This window comes from Oryza sativa, chromosome 3, assembly GCF_034140825.1.
Source record: "Oryza sativa Japonica Group chromosome 3, ASM3414082v1".
Lineage (NCBI taxonomy): Eukaryota > Viridiplantae > Streptophyta > Magnoliopsida > Poales > Poaceae > Oryza > Oryza sativa.
In genome coordinates this window covers 29,831,426-29,854,082 of record NC_089037.1, presented here as the reverse complement: position 1 = coordinate 29,854,082, position 22,657 = coordinate 29,831,426, and the positions used below count along the sequence as shown (strand labels likewise).

The 22,657-nt window shown below is 42.2% G+C and overlaps 2 protein-coding genes across 5 annotated transcripts; one reads left to right on the top strand and one right to left on the bottom strand.

The window, feature by feature from the left end:
• The first annotated feature begins 690 nt into the window (after window positions 1–690).
• LOC4333909 (vacuolar sorting protein 39) lies at window positions 691–11,342 on the top strand. 4 transcript variants are annotated; one of them, XR_010740046.1, is made up of 14 exons: window positions 691–1,256; window positions 2,337–2,548; window positions 2,780–2,911; window positions 2,983–3,126; window positions 3,946–4,058; window positions 4,550–4,970; window positions 6,632–6,958; window positions 7,423–7,644; window positions 7,849–8,091; window positions 8,352–8,777; window positions 9,108–9,206; window positions 9,936–10,152; window positions 10,447–10,543; window positions 10,872–11,342. XR_010740046.1 is itself a non-coding variant. In XM_026023817.2 (13 exons), exons 1-12 carry the CDS (start codon window positions 845–847, stop codon window positions 10,134–10,136), a joined length of 2,952 nt encoding a protein of 983 aa, XP_025879602.1. In that variant the 5' UTR covers window positions 691–844; the 3' UTR covers window positions 10,137–10,152; window positions 10,872–11,342. The 4 variants fall into 4 exon arrangements, 2 of the variants coding, with proteins under 2 accessions (XP_025879602.1, XP_015631423.1); XR_010740045.1 differs by having other exon boundaries at window positions 6,629–6,958; XM_026023817.2 differs by lacking the exon at window positions 10,447–10,543.
• Window positions 11,343–11,553: 211 nt separating this feature from the next.
• On the bottom strand, window positions 11,554–16,918 carry LOC4333908 (protein POLLEN DEFECTIVE IN GUIDANCE 1). Its single transcript, XM_015775938.3, has 11 exons — window positions 16,211–16,918; window positions 15,504–15,655; window positions 14,660–14,763; window positions 14,229–14,317; window positions 14,065–14,138; window positions 13,840–13,990; window positions 13,525–13,692; window positions 13,059–13,156; window positions 12,848–12,970; window positions 12,237–12,305; window positions 11,554–12,144 (listed from the first exon to the last, which is right to left on the bottom strand). The coding sequence occupies exons 1-11, from the start codon at window positions 16,764–16,766 to the stop codon at window positions 11,944–11,946; spliced, it is 1,785 nt and encodes a 594-aa protein (XP_015631424.1). The 5' UTR covers window positions 16,767–16,918; the 3' UTR covers window positions 11,554–11,943.
• Window positions 16,919–22,657: the final 5,739 nt, after the last annotated feature.

Genomic DNA, 22,657 nt, shown 5'->3' with positions numbered 1-22,657 from the left:
AGCTCGACGGCCACGCCGCCCCCCTAAGCGAGACGGGAGAGGTAGTGGTGGCCACTTGCATCAGCCGGCCATGAGTGGAGGGGTAAGGTGGCATCGATGTCGACGTCACTGAAGAGAGGAGGGGAGGGGGAGAGGGGCACCGGCGGTGGGTGGTAAGGAGAACGACGGAGGGGGAGGGGCTCCAATAGCGGGGTATTCGAAGGAGGAGACCGGAACGAGGAGAGTATAATGGAGAGAGGGAGAGGGAAAGGGGTTATATCCCTATTTTTTTTTCTAGACTAGCAAAAATGCATGTGCATTGCAACATGTGAAGATAATTTTTACGATTGATAAAAACTATATTATTTTAAAGTACAAACAAAACAACAGCAAAACAAAGTCAGAAAGCATATATAACATGTGTGCTTCATGCGCCATCACACGATGAATCAAACTCCTATTTACCGACAAGATTATTAGCACGGATTATATCTATTTCATTAACAAAATAAATTAATATTTTAATAAATAAGTTTTACAAATTTAGAACGAACAGGTGATCTAAGTAACGTATCAGAAGAGGTTTTTCTTTAAGAAAATAATTGTTTTTATTGAAGGTCGAGCAATGCCAATAATAATCCAATATGTGTTTGTATCCCGTATACCTATACAGCTATACTATACCCCCCATTCCGTATACCATCATGGCCTAGCCGAGCCAGAGTCCTCGACGCAACGATCTCGCTCTTCCCCCTTTTCGTTCTCGCCTCGCCGCACGCGACGATCGCCGCCGCGGCCGACTCGCCTCGCCGCCGCCGGGGCGGGAGACCGCCGCCCGATCGGGGGGGGGGGGCCCGCGGCAGCCATGGTGCACAGCGCGTACGACGCCGTCGAGCTGGTCTCCGGCGTGCCGGGCGACATCGTGGCCGTGGCCGCCTACGCCGGGAGGCTCCTCGTCGCGGGGAAGGACGGCTCCCTCCGCATCTACGCCTCCCCGGGCCACGCCGGCGGCGGGATCCCGCGGGACGGGCCGTACGCGCTGGAGCGGCAGCAGCCCTCGCTGTGGCGCCGCGGGACGCCCCTGGCGATGGAGGTCAGCGCCGGCCGCGAGCTCCTGCTCTCGCTCGCCGAGTGCGTCAACCTCCACCGCCTCCCCGGGCTCGAGACCGTCGCCGTCATCGGGAAGACCAAGGGCGCCAACCTCTTCGCCTGGGACGACCGCCGGGGCCTCCTCGCGGTCGGCCGCTGGAAGCGCCTGACCATCTTCCGCCTTGACAGTGAGAATTCGGCCGCATTGCCTATTCGTTTTCGTTGTGATTTGAGTGTTTGTGGCTATGATTTGACTGTTACATCATTTGGGTTTCGGTGGAAATGGAGATGGCCTGTTGGTACTGCTCAATTTGGAGAATGGGAAGTCTGGATTGAATTGGGGCCGTGTAGTCTGAATTGATGTTCTTAGCTGGGACTTGGGATCTGTTGGAGAAAGGGAAAAACACTCGAGTTAATTCCAGGCTTTAGTTAATCTATTTAAGTTGGCTAAATGTTTTAGTGGAAAAATACAGTTACTGTTCTAATGATGCGATATATTCTATGAACACCATGGGGGATTAATAAGTGAATTTCTTGTAGTTGGAAGCTATTTGTGTAGGATATTAAACTTTTGAATCATTAATTGGTATATTCACTCTTTGATTATTCTTTTTCTGGCAATAATTACTGATCCTTTTTGTTTTTCCACATGTTGGGCACAATGAAATATTTCAGTTAAAACATGTTCATACATTCCAGAATTATTCTGGTTCTAATGGTGTTAGATGAAGATGATATATAGACATTTTTGCTAAGGCACACGATTTCATTATTCCACTTAAAGAAAATGTGTTATTCTGCTAACTCTACATTGATACAGCATACCAAGGAAATCATGTGTTCATGAATTTTCTTGTCATTTGCTTGATCGTAGATTTTGTTTTTGGCACAAATTGCATGCACATGTAGGCATCATTAGAATTCAGAAGAAGTTTCTGAAGTAATAGAATTTTGTGTGCTGGAACCGGTAACAGGGTTTTCTTTTTGTAATTTATCTGTATCTTGAATTTGGGAAAAAGCTTACGAAACATTAGCCTTTTGTTTGCTGAAACTGGTAAAGGAAAAACGACCTGTAAAATTTTTTTAGTACTGTTGTAAGTGCAAGGTATATCAGAATAAATGTATTTAGCAGCATTTGGCATAACTTAAGACTAGAGTTTGTGTTGTGCCTTTAAAATTTTGATTATGGTAATCTTGAAAGAAATCAAATGGCTGAATGATCTTGTTCTGAATACGCGTTGCATGGTGACTTAATTTCTGTTTATCAGGTGGGAGGGAGTTTGTTGAGGTGAAGGAATTTGGAGTTCCGGATACCGTGAAATCAATGGCCTGGTGTGGCGACAACATTTGTCTTGGGATTAGAAAGGAGTATATGATCATAAATAGTATGACTGGTGCATTAACTGAAGTGTTTTCTTCTGGAAGGAATGCTCCACCTTTAGTTGTGGCTCTTCCTACTGGGGAGCTCCTCCTGGGAAAGGTATAACGTTAATTTTTTTTGTGATATTATATATGTTTTGTTGTCAATTTGCCATTTGATGAAATTGCTTGGTTAGATGAAATCATTTTGTGATATTTGTTTGGTTCAAAGATGAAAGTATTCTGCTTTAGAGGAATGATGGGGCAGTTGGTCTGAATGTAGTAACTTGTTTTCACTTGTAAGTTTCTTTAATCTTAGCTCAATCATGTACTATTTACTTTGTTTACTCAGGATAATATTGGAGTATTTGTTGACCAAAATGGGAAACTTATTCAAGATGGCAGGATAATTTGGTCAGACACGCCTGCCTCTGTTGCTATACATAGGCCATATGCGGTGGCACGCCTGCCACGGCATGTTGAGGTGAGTTTATTCATCTTGTATACTAAAGCTATAGTTACATCGTTCCACCTGACTACTTGGTTTTGTTTCAGATACGGTCCCTTAGAGCCCCCAATGCATTGGTTCAGACGGTTGTACTTCGTGATGTTCAAAAGCTTGTTGAAACTGAGAACTGTATACTTGCTGTGCTAGCCCGCTCTGTTTATGGCTTGTTGCCTGTTCCTATTGGTGCCCAGGTATGCTGTGCTGTGTCTGGTACTTTGGTTTATTAATTTCGATGAGCACATTTCTGTAGACATTATATGATATCTTTTGTTCCGTGTTCCTAAAATGTTACTGTTCACAGCCTTGCTCACCCACATCACCTCCAAATTGTGGCTGCCCGTCCTGACACAGTGCCACACATGCACCATCTAGCCATCCTTCCACTGCCTACGGGCTTCTAGTAGTTTATCTTGATATCACAAATCACAGCACTAAGCTGTTTCATGCTAACTTTTGGTATAGTTTCCCAAAATAACCATTGTTGGTGCCCTTTATAAGATCTTGTACTGTTATGGGCATGGGCTAGGCCCATGCAACAGTTTAGGCATGATAATTTAGGAATAAGTCACATAAATATAGGAGATTACCTAGTTAGGAAAGGGATGAGGTTTATTAGAAAGTTAGAGATAGAGATTGGATTGGTTTATATAATAGTAGAGACTAGTTCCTTATGTGTCTAGTCTATCCTCCCTATATATAAAGGGACACCATGTACTCTATTATCAATCAATCAATGAATCTCTAAAGTTAGCCCTAAGCCTCGGAGCCTCTTTTAGCTCAGCAGGGAGAAGCCCCGCCACTGCTATTAGAGGGTGAGTGCCCTATCCCCCGGTCTTCGGGCCCTTACCCTAGCCAATCCATAGCATGTACCAATTGTTATAAGGCTTCTTCTATGGATTTTATTTCTTTCATGTACATGCTAAATAATCAGCCTTGATCATTTTACAAGTTGTTTCTCAGGATTGATTCTTAGCTCTTACATTTGCATCGTTACATATGTTGGTCTACAGATAGTGCAGTTGACTGCATCTGGTGAATTTGAGGAGGCTCTGGCGTTGTGTAAGCTACTTCCTCCAGAGGATTCAAACCTACGAGCTGCAAAGGAAAGCTCAATACACATAAGGTATGTTTCAAGTTGTCCAATCTAAAGGTCACACCAGCACTCTATTTGCAGTCTGTATAGATTTCCTACTTCTATACGTTTATCATCCTGTAGCACAAATGGGTAGATTCTGCTCCTCTTTACTTAAGCTGTTTGAATCACTTTGCTCTCTGATTATGTTTTGCATCCATGATCTGCTGAGAAACAAATTCAATAAAAGAATATGAATAGCTTATGGGTTTTCCATACTTTTACTATCCTTTTTTTTGTTAGAAAATAAGCAGATTGAACAGTACAGATGATGTTTGCAAAATGAAAATATGGAGTGTAAGCAAAGCAACAATATTACCAGTTTTGAATCCATGCAGTTTCTAGTCTATAATTGAAGTAGGCGAACAGAGCCATCTACTACATTTCTAGTCAGTGAATCTTGTGTTTTCTTATATATTTTTTTTATTTGGTTCCTCACATATAACTAAATTGTGTGTTTCAAATTTGATTTCATGAATTAGATATGGACACTTTTTATTTGATAATGGGAGCTATGAGGAGGCAATGGAGCAGTTCTCTGATTCACATGTGGATATTACTTATGTCCTATCTCTATATCCATCTCTTGTTCTGCCTCAAACGCACATCATAGGTGAACATGACCGGCTGCAAGATCTGCCAGAATTAGCAAGAGAATCATCTGATGTGACAGATGATATGGAACCATACTCTCTACAACTTCATGAATCTGATGATAAATCTCCATTGGAGATAAAGAAAATGAGCCACAATGCTCTAATTGCCCTTGTGAAGTATTTGCACAAGAAAAGAAATGGAATAATTGAGAGAGCAACAGCTGAAGTCACCGAGGAGGTGGTCTCTGGAGCTGTGCACCACAGCTCAATCTTATCTGAGTCATATCGATCAAAGAAGCCAAATAAGGTACTACTGCTTCAAATGCCTAGGTTTCCTTGTTAAAACTCTTGTAAATAGTAGTGACAGGTGTGGAATTTCCTGTACCAAGAACTAATACAAAATAATTACCAATAAGTAATAAAAGTACACTACACAAATAAATGAACCCCTGGTTTTATCCAAACTATCAGTAAGTCAAAGTACAACTTGAATATCCCATATTATATTAGTTCTAGTTTTCGAGAATGATTCAGGTCTTGCTATAATTCTGAATCCTTATTGACTTCAACGCTATTTACATAATGATCATGGTGCATGTGGGATTTTAGACTATTTGCCATCCTATTGAATGGCGTATTCTCAAATGTCATCTTCTTCAATAACCTCGATTATTTACCATCTGGTTCCACCGATTTGTTTCTATTTTGCCACTTTCGTTTGCCAACTCAGCAACCTGAGTAACAGATGACCTTGCTACCCCTCATCTCTTCTCTTCAACTTCTTCCTCCTCTTCCTCTCTGTCGCTTGGAGTTGGCTCGCCACGGGCGAGCGTGCATGTTCTAGCTAACACTAACAACAAAGCTAATCGAGCTTTTCCATCCGTGAGTAGGAGGCAGCATTGATAGGTATTGCTGCTCGACGAGCTTGCCGGCGGCCGCGTGAGCAAGCATCAACGTGCTCGGTGCAGAAGCTGCGTGTTACTTGCTTGTTGCTGTTCATCGAGCTTGCTGGTGACCTCGTCTTCCTCCTTGGCCGCTGCCAGCTGCAGCAGCCGCCGGAGTCTTGCCTCTTGGAACTGCTGGTGCTGACCCTTCCTCATCGCCCCCACCTCGTCCTTGTGTGCTGTCCAATCGCCCCCTATCTCCGTGTCTCGCCTCTCAGAACTGTGGGTCCCGCGCCACCCCCACGGTGACCACGCTGTTGGACCCTTCCCCATCGCCCCAACCTCGTCCAACACCCTCCCGCCCCCCGCCCCCTGGATTGTCTGAATGCGGTGAATGGACCGAACAAGGTTCGTGAGGCGTCCAAGGTGAGACCGTAAGAGATACTCTCTTCTTCGACGGGGAGAAGAAGAAGATAAGGGGCAAGAGAGTCAATTTTTCTTCCGAAATGCTACCATGTAAGTAAAAGTGGTAAAATAGAAACAATTCGGTGGGTCCGAATGGTAAATAATCTAAGTTGCTAAAGAAGATGGTATTTAGGAATACGCCATTGAAGAGGATGGCAAATAGTCCAAAATCCCACCATAGCCTGCCTTTTGTTGAGCCAAATTCATTTTTCACTATGCCTGGACATAGTTAATTGTTTTTGTAAGGTAGTCCTGAAGTTCTATTCATTCAGCAGCTGACAGATTTATAGATTGATTTATTGATACATGGGTCTCGGATGTCAATAAAATATGAGAATTCAGACCTCCTGTCTACGTCCATGCTGTTCTCATTCCTTTAATGACGAAGCACATGTAATTACTTGAAAATTGATCAACATGAACATTCTAGTGCGGGAGTGGACATTGATTCAATTTGTTGCTAGGATAGCTCCTATCCAAAAGTTTTTGGGGTTTCATGTGTTTATGAGATTGTACAGTGCTACGTATATCGTACAGATGATTGCACATCCAATAATATGTCCGATAAGTATAAGTAAAAGATGATTCATAATATTTTTTACTGTCTTAATGTCAGAAGCGAGCTCAGACGCATACAAGCTCTATTGCTAGAGAAATGGCTACTGTACTGGACACATCTCTTCTTCAAGCTCTTATTCTTACTGGACAGTCTTCAGGGGCAATAGAATTGTTGAAGGGACTTAACTATTGTGATCTGAAGATATGCAAAGAATTTTTAGAGGAAAGGAGCGATTATATGGTGTTACTTGAGCTCTACAAAAGCAATGAGATGCACCGTGAAGCTCTCCAACTGCTTAATCAATTAGTTGAAGAATCAAAGGCTGAGATGGGAAAAAATGATTTTAACAAAAAGTTCAATCCACAAATGATCATTGAATATCTAAGGGTATTGTTATTCCTCCTCTCTTGACATTTACATGATACTGTTCTTCACTCACATAAATCAATGAGACCGAACCAGTTGTGTGGGATTTATATATATAATATCATGGTGTTTTAGGCTTTCAGCTGCCCTTAACTGAACTATATATGTAAATTTGATGCTTGCATGTTTAAGTGTCTATTAGAAAACAGTAGCATAACATACTAAAAGTGGAAGTATCAGTGAAATATTAAATATCAAGGTGTTATTCATGATGTTCAGAATGGTACTTTCTAAACCATGTTATGTGTGTTAGATTTTTTAATCTAAGTACCTTGTATTTGTGAGTTTTATTGGCATAATATTTGTTTTATATTTTATTGCCTGGTATGTTGATTAAGTTTCATTTGGACTTTTGCCTCTATTATAAGTCAGTATCACATTGTTCTAGTTTTCTCTGGCTGATTTGGCTCTGTGCTTTGTTGCAGCCCCTCTGTCGGTCTGACCCAATGCTGGTTTTGGAATCATCTTTATATGTCCTTGAACGCAACCCTTCAGACACTATTGAGCTCTTTTTATCAGAAAATGTTCCAGCAGATTTAGTAAATTCATATCTAAAACAGCATGCTCCAAATTTGCAGTCAACTTACTTGGAACTAATGCTTTCAATGAGTGTATCTGGGATCAACCCTAATCTGCAAAATGAGCTGGTGTGTACTCTTACTGCTGTTACTTTGTCAGTATGTTAATTTAATTTCATATCTATTGTCTATTGCTACACTGTAGGTATTGCAATTTCGTATCTAATAAATTTATTTGTGCTGTTTAGATGATCTTATCCCCGTACTGGGATCCAAATTTTGAATAAATGGATCACTTTTAATCTTAAGATGGTCATTTATTCTTGTCTGAAGGTACAACTATACCTTTCTGAGGTTCTTGACTGGCACAAGATTCTGAAGGAAGAGGGAAACTGGACTGAGAAAACATATTCCCCAACACGGAAGAAGCTGATAACTACATTAGAGAACAATTCAGGTTACAACACAGATATACTTCTTAAGCGTCTTCCGCAAGATGCTCTTTTTGAAGAGCGCGCTATATTGTATGGGAAAATAAATCAACATCTCCGTGCACTCTCTCTTTATGTGCATAAGGTATTATTGCTCTGTAACATTGTTTTTTAATATTCTCCATCATATTTGGGTAATGGTTAGTTCAGACTTTTTAAGGTTACCCAAAATAACGAGTGTGAGAAAGGCCTGGGGGTCTCCTGGCTAGCATCACAAGGTGTGGGCTAGCCGACCCGGGTTCGAGCCTCACCCTTCTCTTAATAAATTTTGATATGAGAACATTTCCTCTCATATCCAGCGGTTTTATTTTTCAATAACAAGTGTACGGTGTACCTATATTGCAGCTCCAGATGCCAGAGCGAGCAGTTGCATATTGTGACCGTGTTTACGAGGAAGGAGCACAACAACCTTCCAAATCAAATATCTATTTCAATCTCCTACAAATCTATCTGAACCCAAGAAAAGCTGAAAAGGAATTTGAGCAGAAAATTGTTCCAGTGGCATCACAGTACCCTGGAATTCAGAAGGTTACTAAGGTTAGAGGGGCGCGTATGGGTAAAAAGGTTGTTGAGATTGAAGGGGCTGATGATGTGCGCTTTAGCCCCAGTGGAACTGATAGTGGTCGAAGTGATGGTGATGGTGATGGTGATGATGTTAGTGATGGAGGCCCAATAATGTTGAATGAAGCACTTGAATTGTTAAGCCAACGGTGGGATAGAATAAATGGTGCCCAAGCTCTTCGTTTGTTACCTAGAGACACGAAACTCCAGGTAAATGCCTTTCTTTTTATATTGTGGTAGAGATATTTCCTTCTGGCCTGGATTTATACCAAGCCACACTCGTAATTTTGTTGTGTCATTTTCTCTGGAAAGCAACAAAATGATGTTCCTTTTTGTGTTGATATAATACTTTCCCCATTTTGTGTATAAGCCATTTAGCTGTTATTGGTAGTTTAATTGTTATTTAGGCTCTTGAAAAAAATGTAGTTATGCCCCTACAGAACACAGTTATGCAGCTTTTAGATACTTGTGTTCCAGAGTTGGTTGTTTCGGCTTTCTAGCCATTGAAGGTTCTAATGATATAGATATGTACACTTGCAGGATCTGGTGTTATTTCTTGAACCACTTCTGCGGAACTCTAGTGAACATCGACGCAATTATATGGTTATCAAGAACTTGATTTTTCGGGCAAATTTGCAGGTTAGCTTGGTGCTATGATATTCTGTTAGCCGTTCCCCTTTGTTTTCAATGTCTTTTCCATTTTTCCTAGCTTTACTCAATAAAAGATTATGATCTTTAGGATTCTCCTAGGGAAATATCACTGAGCCTTGAAATTGAATTCATGTACCATTGTAACTATGTTAGTAATCGCCCTGTGCTGTAAATGAAAAGTGTGCATTTTCTATGGTAAACTCTTAACTTGGGAATTGGGATAAGAACGTTGTTGAGATGGTCAAGGAAGGTTGATAATTGTGCTGTGAACATAAGAGAAGACAAAGGCAGATAAAATATGTTTGATTGGGATTTGAGACATACTCCTATGTAGTAGAGATAGAGATGGCGTACTAATTTCTTTATTGCATGAACAAATAAGTTTGGCTATGTTATTTTATATGTAGTCAACAAGGAAATTGACAAAACAGAATCGATTTCATAAAACTAAAAATCTCTTAACCATAAGCAGCCAATCTGCTAACCTCTTCTGTGTCACCATGCTCTCTTGTGTGCCCTGCACCTTCGGTAGCAGCCTGGTGTATCACAACATAAACTGTCACGGTGCACATTTGGCTATCTCATCAAGCATACTGTAGTGGTGTTATGGGCTAGTTATGATGGGCTCATTGACTTTATTAAATTTATATGGCCGCTGTTCTACAGTGTTATTATGACGGTATAGTGTTTATTCTTATAATTCTCACTTTTTATCAGGTAAAGGAGGATCTGTATAAACGGCGTCAAGCTGTTCTGAAGATTGATGGAGATAGCATGTGTTCTCTTTGTCATAAGCGGATTGCAAATAGTGCTTTTGCTATTTATCCAAATGGGCAGACGTTGGTGCATTTTGTCTGCTTTAGAGAATCACAGCAGATTAAAGCTGTTAGAGGAGTAAACTCTGTGAAACGTAGATAGCATGTACATTCACCAGGTATGCACTCAGAACTCCCAAGTTGACAAATTAATTTTTAAGTCTAGCATGCACTGATGTGATGGATGACTGACTTTTGGTGACTACTTGAGCTATGTTTCTGCTAACCATTAAAAAGATCTGAACACTCATTCTGATCCCATATGCTTTCATCCTTTTTCCATTTTCCCTTCCTTTTCCACTCATTCTGATGTGAACACTCATTCTGCTACAGTTATAAATTCACATTTGTCACTCTTCCACTGACCTCAGTACATCTACAAATTTGTAACTAACCGCATCGCTGTTTCACAGACTAATACTAACAGAATAAGAGGGAAGTGGCCTCAACGAGCTCATCCTGTGAGACCCAATTTGTTATATCCATACCCAGATCATGACTGGTTCCTAGGTAGATTGTTTTTCCTAGGATGTCATGTTATGAGCTTTGCTGCCATCATCATCTTTCATAGTATTAGATTACCACTTCACCACGACTTCTATCCGATACACATCAACTTCACTACTGGAGTCTGAATTTCCGTATTGTCTTGTTTTGTATTCTGTTTTTGATATCGCATCTGTTTGCTACTGTAGGTTACATAACTATAGTAGTTATTCAGATCTTGCATAGGCCATTATGTTTTACTCATCGAATAGCCTTTTCCGCCGGTCGAACTTTAGCAGTTAAAGCACTTGTGCGAACTTTGCATCACTCTAATAATATATACGTTTGACAGGTGTGAGTATCATCATAGAAAAAAGGATGCAACGTTCGCATTTTCTGCACATCTTTGGAACAGCAAGCCAACAAGCATGCAAGATTTGGGTCCTCAGCACTTGCTGATTCACGTTGCTTGATGTTTCTGATCGAGAGGCGTTGCTTGATTTCTGATCGAGATTTCTTTTGTTTCTGTTGCCTTTACGCGGCTTGGTTTGCTTCATGTATTTTTACTGGCGTTTTCTTCCGCTCTTCAGAGCGTTGGTGTATTCAGTCTGCGCGTGTCTGCCTATCAGTTCGCTTTCGCTTGTTTTTTATGCCCAGAAAGCGTACAAAAATGTAGATGAAAACGTTGTAAAGTTTAGATTAGGTGTGACCGTGATCAGTGTTGTGTTTAATCACCATGTAAACAGGGAAACATAATAGCTAAGTGCTTATGTTTTAATTGAAATATTAATCATAGTAAAGGAGCACTTCCTTTTTCATCCCAGGAATCGCTTAATACGGCCTAACCGTGGTGGGATTACATTGGACGCAATTACTTCAGAACCGGTAAAACCAGCTAAACTTTGGACGCAATTACTTCAGAACCGGTAAAACCAGCTAAACTACTTGCATAAGCCTGTAAAATACTGTGATCGGAACTTGGCAATCATTCTAAACATCCATGAAAATAATGCACACCACCATAGGCACATGCATTTGCACACATGAGATAAGCATGTCTTTTTTTTTTCTCAAAGGAAATGTACAAACATGTCTTGTGGACAGAAGAGCAGGCTTTGCAAACATCTTCTCTAGGTTGAGAATATACTTATATATGATGAAGCTATGAGCTATATGAACAATAGGTACTAGAAATAAAATAAACCGTGAACACCGCAAAATTGGACTTTACCCAGTTCCTCAGGATCAGAGAACCTCTAAGCTGTACTATACTATCATCAAGAATTTTGCCATATGGGCATATATGTATATCTGAACTCAAGCAGCAGCTGCAGCGGTTGCTGTACTTCACGAACCACAGCAAATGTCTGTCTTCCCGGGGATGTTATCTTTCACACCAAACTTTGGTGCCAAGTGCAAAATGCTCAGTCCACATGTTGTTTGTTTTTGAGACGAAGATTTACATACCAAGTTGCAAGGCAGCGCAATACCAATCCCACTAGTATCTTGAATACGGCGAGCATGAAGTAGGTCAGGACTGACCAAAGCAGGATCCAAAATACTCTCCAGATAAATGGGCCAGCAGGAAGGAGGGTGGCATATACTGGAGTCAATACACGAATCACCTACAGAAACAACGCATTGCTTGAATATAAGCAATCTATAAAATGCAGGGTGGTAGTATAAGAGGATGGGCTTTGATGACTTGTGAACTTACCACACACGCAGGGGCAAGGGGGATGAATGTTAGGTCCTTCTGACGGTCATCAGTTTTGTCATTCAAAATCTGCGAAATAATTTCAGCAAGATAAACAATGATAGCAATATTTGGAAGAATAAAGTTCAAGATCAAAGGCAATTGAAAAAAAGCGGTATATAAAATTCCATTATGCTCCACTATGAAAGCTAAAAAAATTGATGGTCCAGAGGATGAGAGGACAATCACGGTTCACAAGAAAAAGGAGCATGCCAAAGGTAAATTTTCAATGCAGGCCAATCATTTATCATAACGGCAAACTGAATCTGTCACTAACATATAGATGGAATTCTCTAAATGGTACTATCAGGGTAAAGACAGTCAATATACTGTTGAAAGATAAACTGTCCAAGAATAGCTGACAAAAAAAAGTTCTAAAACCAATGTCATTTCATATTTGGATTGTTTTGCAGGCATGTAGGTGTCTCGTAGAGTTGGACAGTTGGAATAACTTCAGAATTACAACTTCAAGTGTCAAAGTTGCATGAGTACTGTAGAATTCAAGTCAACAATTACAATGCTAATTAGAGTAAAAAGGATGTAACGTATGAAATCATTTATCAGCACATCACCTGCTTGCATAGGTCTTCCAAAAACTCTGAATAAGCAACTGGCTTTATCTCATTGAACTTTGCAAGGAAAGAGTGCTTGATAGCATCAATAAGTACTTCACACATAAATACCAAGGAGGCATTCTGCGGTAAAGAAAAAAAAAGGTGATATAGATTTACAAAGAAGAGTCTGTAGCTATGTGAAGTAAACATAGTGAAATATTGAACTTACAATAAGAAAACTGTCAAACCATGGTCCCTCTGCTTCTAAGATATTCTGAGCTAGTACAAACAATAGAAAGGATGTGATGTGAAACCTCTCAATGATGTCTGCAAATCAAATTGTTAAAACCACATGAGACTCATGTGCCACCACAGCAAGAATTATGAAGACTAAACATTGTAAAAAAATGGAAAAAAAAAAGTAACTGGGGCATGTGAAATGCACAATGCTTTCTTAACTAAAACTAGAAAAGTTAGGTATTTTGAAACTAAGGTTCACAATGTAGCACAAGCGGGTCCCTACAACATGAATGGTTATCGATCCAACATCTACGTAGATAACATACGTGCACAAAGTGCAACTCAGCACTATCCATTGATCAACCAAACATTGAAAGAATAGTGTACAATCATATGAAAGCAATACGCATACTGTTCAGAATTATGAAAATTAGAAAAATCATAAACATACTCACCATAGTATACCAAATTGTGAAGGTTCTCTTTGCTAACACGCTTAAATACATTGCTTTTTATCTCAGCAAAATTATTGGACACCAAAAGAGCCAATAGTGCATTGTTGTGGGCAATAATACATGTTGACAGGGTGATCGCCTGAGCTAACAGGACAAATGAATGGACAAGTATAACTTGTTAAGGAATCAAATCTAGAAAATATCAAATAACAACAGCAGCAATAGCACAAGTCAACCTACAGTGTAATTAGAAGATTGAAAAATAGATAAAATGAAACTACTGTAAATTCAATTGGGACTAATAGCCAAGGATATCAAAGGCAAGAACTGCAATAGCCTCATCCAAAATGAACCGCATCAGCTCAAATGTTGCATTATCTGTCGAGCATGTTGACAGTCCCTCAGCAGAGTTGAACAAAACTTGTAAGACATCCTCACCAAATGATTGACAGAGTTTGTCAAAGATCTAGAAAGCAAAATAAAGGTTTGGATGAGCTAAGTAATCGAGCAAATAAATTTCCAACAAACAGCCTTGCTCACCTCTAGCACGTTGTATACAACATATAATTTGATTGTGCCCTGGCCACGAATGACATGGTAAATCAAACTAATATCTGGCACACACAAAACCAACTGTGAGTGGATTATCGTATGCGTGTAGGATATCATTTGTATTTAGTAAAAGCCACACAAAAAAGACAAACCTATCATTTGCAAAGAAGCAACTCCTAAAGCTAGAACTACAAAGCATCCATAATCTGATAAATCAGCAGCATTAGGCCTCAGAAACTGCCTGTCACAAATACAATGGGTAAGTATGCAACTCAATATGGCTATAAATGAAGAACTAAACTGGAAAAAGTGGTTGATCCAACAAAATAGGACGCAAAAGTATATGGCAGAAAAAATGCTTAATGTTATAAGCACCAATAATTGGCTATCATAAAACTATGAGAATCATACATCAGCTTATCAATCTACTATCGAAAAAGAAAGGAACAACATATTAACTAAACTCATATTGGCAATGGATCATACAAAGTAAAAAATTAGCTGCCTAACTAAATTGGAATAGTAGCAAAATAAATAGCATCAGTTGCTGCAGATCCAGTTAACATTAGCAACAGCTACCCACCTGGTTTTAAGCACCCGCCAGACTGTAATGGCAATTCTTGCAGGCATAATGGTGAGTAGAGATAGAAATGAATCCAAGCAGACAAAGAATCCTGCGACAATCAGCTGCAGCATTTTATCACAATCAAACATCTCCTCATCAATTAACCAAATATATGAACTAATGACCTATTATACATATTGAAAGTTAGTGTTTCTAGATGAACCTGTTTCTAATCTCTATAATTGAGTTACTTGTTACTAGCATCATCATGCTTGGACTTTAAAAGATCTGTTTATGCATAACACATTTTGAAACCATTTAGGTAAAATATTGCAATTATGTAAACACAATTCAATTAGCAAATTGTTACTTCCTCCGTTTCACAATGTAAGTCATTCTAGCATTTTCCATATTCATATTAATGTAAATGAATCTAGATAGATATATATGTCTAGATTCATTATCATCAGTATGAATGTGAGAAATGCTAGAATAACTCACATTATGAAACGGAGGGAGTATTCTATTAACTTTGGCTAAATGTTATTTGTCTATGATCTGTACATTTTAAAGTTATTAACTCAAACCTAATCACTACATGGTTCAGAGGCATATATTTGTAAGTTTATTCAAATACTGCCCCAAAAAATATCTACTTGTAAGGTTACACATAGCAATATCCTAACCAGGATCTGAATCGATAAATACATACCTCCTATCAAGATAAGGGCGATTCACATGAATTCAGCAAATTATTTTCATTTCCACCATAAAATAGGATTGCTCTAAAAATTCCAAATACTCTAGTGTATGGGGAGGGTATCAGGGTGCAACTGGCATGATTACAAGTGCAGAAATATACCCGTTCACATCTCCACGGCACATGAAACATAGTGTTGTAGACCCGCTGTCGTTTCTTATCATTGCCCGCTGAAATTGTGCCTCTAAGTGAATTTCCACCATATAGTTCTCCAAGGAAGTATCTGAATGGTGAGTTGTCAAGGCGCTCAACTTCTGCAGCAGTATTTGAAAAGAGCGGTAAATGCATGGTTATAGACTTCTTAACTCAATACACAACAGGCTTATTATAGGGCACCCTAACCAGACTTGAAATATGACGAGGACTGACTGAAATTTGGCACTTGTTCAATTTTTTTTTCTTTTTTAAAGCCCTGCAATTGGAAGAAGAGTACAATATGTTTCTTTGAAGCTTCTCTGGTAACAGTTACAGATTTAACCACAAAAAGGCACGATACCAGCAATCTCTATAAGCCACATTGTTCTGTTTGTGGCCAGCTCTCCAAACTTGAGTTGGTCTAAAAATTTCTAAATAGAACACCTTCATTATACCCCAAAAAAAAGTGATTTGACGCCCCTAGGCTATCCTGAGACGACGTTCACATAAGACTCGTAGTATTTCAGAACAGATACATGTCTCAAGAACATCCCATCAATCTGACTAACCTAAGTTCAGCACTGATTAAATGACGTCACAAAACACAAAAATGGAACATCAACGAGAAGCACAAGAAACTTCGTTTGAATACGAGAAATCAGCGAGATCCATACCTCCAAGAACGTTGCCATTCTCCTTCATGTACCTCTCCCAGTCTAGCGAATCCTCCTTCTCCAGCTTCTTCCCGCCACCGTTCGCCTCAGGCCGCCACGCCGCGGGCGCCGCCTCCGGCACCGCGGCAGCCGCCGCGGCGCTCTCCCGCGCGCTGCTGCCGCAGCTGCTGGTCGCGTCCTCCCGGGACACCACCCTCCCGCTCCCGGAGACGCTCCTCTGCCGCAGCTCCACCCCGACGCCCACGTACGTCACGCAGCTCGCCGCGGACCTCTCCGCGTCGGAGCTCTCGCGCTCCACCACGGACACGGACACCAGATCCGACACCCCGACGACGCCGCCGCGGCGCGGCGTCCCCTCCTTCTCCTCCTCCTCGATCGGGGGGCTCCGGAGCCCGCGCTTGCGCTTGGAGCGCCGCCTCCGGCGCCGCTGCCCATCGGAGGTGGTGTCGGGGAAGGAGCGCGGGGAGAGGTCGTCGTCGGCGTCGTCGGCCGCGGCGAGGCCGCCCTCCCCCAGGAGCTCGAAGGAGAGCTGGCGGGTGGCAGATCGGAGTGGCATACCCGGCGGCGGGCGACCTGCGACGGCGACGAGGGCGGCGCCCTCCCCGGCGAACCCTAGGCGGCGGTGGACGTCGCCGCCGCGCCGCGGCGAGGAGGCGGAGGCGGGGGAAGGAGGGGAGCAACGGACGCGGAGGCGAAGAATATTTTTTCTTTTTTTTTTTCTTCAGATTCGCGTTTATTTGTGCGCTTAATCCGTTTCGTCGCTTAATTTCGGGATTATTTTGGGTTTTTCCGCGATGTGGCAGCTGGGTACTTGCACAGGGGAGAATGTGCGAGTGGAATTTTCAGCCGTTTTTCCTGATTCCTTGGGTACATTCAAGAATCAGAAAATTATAATTGTTTATTTTCTTTGAAAAGGGACCAGCGAATTTGGTAATGACACATTAATTGCCACGTCAACGCCGTGTGGCTACTCACAAGTAATATAGTAGTATTTTTTTTGTTTGATCTATTGTATTCAGGCCATGTTTCTTTCAGCTTGTAATTATTATAATCTAGATTATTGAGTCAGATTACTATAAGCTAGATTATTATAATCTGTAGTAGAATAAACAGTTAGTTGTTTCTTTCCTAGATTATTAGAGCCTAAATTATTGGGTTTGCAAGTTTAAAGAGGGAGTGGGGTGACATGGTGCGTAATTTTTCACCCAATAATTTAGAAAAAGCTCACCTAAGGCCTTGTTTGATTCAGCTTAGGATTATTATAATCTGGATTATTAGGAGTAAGCTGAAACAAACAAGTAGATTATTATGCTAGATTATTATAATCTATAAGCCAGATTACTATAATCCAATAATCTCCTCAAGAGAAGCTTTTTTCAGATTATTGAGTGGCTAAAGACCCACTACCCTTAGATGCCTCTAATAATCCAGAGAAACAAACAACTCGTAGCTTATTTTATGTTAGCTTATTATAATCCAGTTTAGAGTAATCTGATTTAATAATCTAGATTACAATAATCTTAAGCTGAAATAAACATGGCCTAAATGAGCTTACCAGATTATAATAAGCTGGGCTCCAGATTATAATAAGCTACTTCAATAAGTTATTCCAAGCTAAAAGAAACATGGCCTGAGATTAGAGATCACCTTGAAGAAAGAATAATGTGTCTTCTCTTCAATATCATAATTTAGATTAAAATTTATCAGTTTCAAATAATTCTATAGGGAACCGTGTTCTGAATGTGAATATTTTGTAGAAAGACTAATCTCAACCAAATTGAACTTGAAAACATATGTCACAATTTAGGCATGGCGGTACACATAACACAGGTATATGAGGGGAAAAAACGGCTCCTTTCGAGATAGTAACACATGATACATACACAAATTCCTTTGAATTCAAATGCTACACACACTAAAACAGAACACAAAAAAAATGAATGAACAAATGAACCGATGAACCCCCAAAAAAAAAGGGATTGACATACCGTCTGAATGAACGAATTGATGAATGAATGAATCGTCAAAAACCAAACAACTTTTGTACAGACGTACATCGACTACGGACATGTTGAGAGAGAGAGAGAGACGCGTCTTGGAGTGCCACCGCTGCTGCTTGCGTGCGTGCGTGCGTGTGGCTACGGACGCAGCTGCTGCTGCGGGCAACACGACGCGCCCACCGTGTTGCCATCATGCGTGCAGCACGACGCCCTCGACAGCAGCGACCTCGCCGCGCGCGTCACGGCATCACCGTTCGCGCCGGTGCCCGGCGCCGCCCTCGCCGCGTGCGCGGCTGTGGCGACCAAGGCGAGAATCAGCAGCAGCAGCTTGCGCACAGCACCGCCGCCCATCAATCAAGCCAAAAAAAAAACCAGCAGAGCGACTCACAAGCAACGATCGATTTGTTCACGCTTAATTTGGATGAAACAGGGGCGACGGGTACGGCCACGGGAGGGTGGCGTTTATATATACCACAGCTTACTACTACTAGGTGTTTTGTCATTGAAACGCGACGGCATTTTCCTTGGGAATTCTCTCCACTTCTCCTCCGCCAAGTTGTTTTTCACCGAGTTTTCCTGGGGCGTTTTGCCGTTTTGGACGCCGGCGTCCGTCACGTCGCCTCCCACGCTGCGTCCGCCGATTCGCGGAATATGCACCTGCTGGTGGGTGCTGGCTACTGTGTACTTGTGCGGCACTTTCACGGGATCATCTCGGAAAGGAAACCACGAAACGGGCCAATCCGGTGCATATGGTCCAAGGCCGACACGGCCCGGCAGAAGGGGCAAGACGGTGCATACGTGCCAATTCTTTGCCGATGGATATGCCGGGGATGTGATGGTTGGGCCGGTTCCTCCGTTTCACTCGCCGAGCGAATCACTGATGATCATCGGGCCACCGGAACCCGCCGACTGAACTGGGTACTGAAACGCATCGGTGTCGCTGCCATGGTGCTGCCGTGCTGCGCCGTTGAACTGATCACAGGCACACAGCTTTGCGGCGGTGTTGGGTTGAAGAAGGATCTCTGGCGGCGCATTCAGGTCTGCGACCTGCTTGATGAAACGCCGGCCCTGCGTGAGAGTGATCACTAGAGCTACTACCAAGATCCAGCTAGCTAGTGCCTTATTTGCCACCAAACATAGAGCCACCGGAATGTAAATATCTAGGACCTGTTTGGAGGAAAACTATTCTAATTAATCCTCGAAGGGATGTCCTCTCGTTATTTGCATGTCACTTAAATGATTATAAAAAAATATTTAAGAAGATGTATTAACATATGATATATCACTCCACAAACATGTATGTTCAAATTCAACATATACATGTTGCAACGAAAAAAACAAATTAAACTACAGCTAGTTAATATTTTTTCGTTGCGACTTATAGAAGTTGAATTTGAATTGCATGTTTGTGGAGTGATATATTACATCTTGATACATCTTCTCAATTTTTTTTAAAAAAATTCATAACCATTTGAGCGACGTGCAAAAAATGAGAGGACATCCCCTCGAGAGTTAAAATCCACTCCCCTATTTGGATGCATACTTTACATGGTCAATGTAAAGTATCTCCAACAAAATGTAAAGTACTATGCATCCACACTTCTATTAGCTAAAAGTATAGCCAACAAAATATGTATTTGATTACGCAAGCTAAAATTTGATCAACATAGAGAAAAAATGAGTTTCAATAGATTCTCCGTCCAGATGGCTAAGCAAAATGTTTCCAGCCTCCTCTGCTGACCAAAGGTGGGTCCCACCACCTCTTCCATCCCTCCTTTCGGTTCCTCCCCTCACTCTCTCTCTCTCTCTCTCTTTGTCAGCCACCCACTAGCAAGCAGTGACACCGTTAGTGGCAGATTAAGCGGCGACAACAGTGCTGATCGTGGAGTTAGGAGTAGCGACGCTTCAGAGTTAGGTGCTCTTATAACAAGGAGCAGCAAGCGATAGTGATAGAGCAAGCAGCGACCTTGAGCACGCCGGTGGCGCGCTCGGGGATTAGATCGGATGGCACGCCGGCCTCGAGCGCACCGCTCTCCACTACGGTTGACGTCGTCGTCGTCAGATCCGCCCACAACGGGGAAGATGTCGCCAAATGCGCTTGTCACCGCCGCCGTTGGTGGCTTCGGATCCACACACGGTATGGCCACGAGCCCCCTTGCCTCGAGCAACACCAGCCACCGCTGCCGCCTTTACCTCCTCATGATCTGCCGGTTGGGTGGGGGAAGGGAAAGATGTGGAAGGAAAGAGGTATGAAGAATAAGGATAGAGATTGACATGTACAATCCACTGTTAGACCAGAGAAGGTAATATATAGGTTATTAGAGTGAAAGTAAAATTTGACTCTCCAATTGTTTAGCAAACTTAGCTAAATGGGTATTTGGAGAGTTGGATTTGAAGATGTTGGAGACACTCTAAAGCATTTCCAAATCTAGCTATTCAAATGCCCGTCATCATGCAATAGTAGGCATGATGGTACACCAACTATCAGAAGAGTCAATTACTTCCCTTGTTTTAGGTTATAACATGTTTTGATTTTGGTTAAAGTCAAACTGCTTTAAGTTTAACTAACATTATGGACAAAAATAGTAATATTTACCTTACCAAATTAGTTTTATTAAATTAATAATTAAATATATTTTATAATAAACTTATATTGGATAAAAATATTACTATTTTTTTCTATAAACTTGGTCAAACTTGAAGCAGTTTGACTTTGACCAAAGTCAAAACATCTTATAAACTGAAACGGAGAGAATAATCCTTAAAAAAAAGTATCAGAGACAATTTCTCTGTAGGAGGGGAAAAGACTCCTTTTAAACTCGTAACACATTTCACAAAGGATTACACAATTAATTAATCTCTTTCGACTTGAAATCCTATCACATATGAAAAGAAAAGGAGAAAAAAATAAACATATGAATGAACCGATAAACCCAAGAAAAAAAAAGGATTTACCTCTAATGCCTGACCGGCCATATGAATGAAATTATCAAAAGCCAACACTAATGTACATACGGTCAATAGTAATACCGTGTTACATATGGGACTATGCATTCGTTGAGATCAGGGACGAGTCCACGTTTTGGAATGCCGCCTGCTGCCGCCGCCGCTGCGTGTGCGCGCGTGCTACCGATGCCGCTTCCCCGGGCAGCATCCCGTGCCCACCGTGTTGCCGTCGTGCGTGCAGCACGACGGCTGCGGCCTCGACAGCAGCGACCTCGCCCCGGCCCCGCCACCGCCTCGGCCAGCGCTAGCGCTGCCCGTGCCCGGCACCGCCCTCGCGGCGTCCGCGCCGTGCGCGGCCGCAGCAGAGACGACCAAGGCGAGAACCAGCAGCAGCTTCACCAGCTTGCCCACCGTGACGGCCGATCCAGCAGCGCGCGCCGCACCACCACAGGAGCCCATCGTCGTCGAGGAAGCTGCAGTATCAACGCAAGAAAAACCAGAAAAAAAATCAGAAGAAGAGCGATCTGTGTTCACGCTTACAAAAACGGAGGGAAGCACGTACGGGGGAAGGGATATATATAGCGATCGCGAGGAGTTTTTTCATGGAAAAGATACACGATTTTCCGGATTTTTCATGGAAAAGAGAGGCAATTTTCCATGGGTAAATTCGTTCGTTCTTCTCTGTTATCTCCACTCCTACTACCCCGCGGAAGTTTGCATGAAAGTTTTCCTGTGCGGAGACCGTGCCACTCGTGGGCGTGTGGCCTTTCGGCTTCTGCATGAAAAACGTCACCTCGCGCGTCAGCCGAACGCACGCGCTGCGCTGGTCGAAGTGTGTAGTTGGGTGGCAGTTTCACGGTGAAACTTTCACGGAATAATCCCAGTATAGTTTTCCTTTTTTTTTTTTCCCTCCACCTCAAACTGGGCCCGGTCAGATGAGCGGTCCAAAACGACGCGGCCCGGCAGAAAGGGAGAGACGGTGCATGTGCTGGGCCAAGAAACTGGGCTCGATGGCTGTAAGGATTCACCGATGGACTCTGGGCCTGAAATGCATTGGTTGCTGCTGCATCAAAGCCTCTTCGACTTCGAGGAAGCTGGTGTGTTTGGTTTAAGTATGGGATGTGATAAATTAAATGCATATATCTTTATTTTTTTTGAATCGCTAACCTTCCATCGACATAAAATCCATTCCAAATCTTGTAGATTTTGGTTACCAGATGTGTTTCACGATTCGTGCTCTAGATGCTTCTTCTCCAACTCAGGCAACCTCCTCTTTTTTTCTAGCGGGGAGGTGACAACCCAAACTTCAATGAAGAGCCGACGAAGGGGGATGGGGGGTGGGAGGGGGAGGTCACTAGCACCATTGATGCCTTCCAACCAGCTGGCGAGGTGGGGCAGCAGTACCGGAGGTGGCACGGATCGCGCTCGCACTAGTGAGCGGCGGTGGCATGAGGGGAGTCGGGAGAAAGGGGATGAGGAGGAGGTTTTTAGGGTTTGGTTA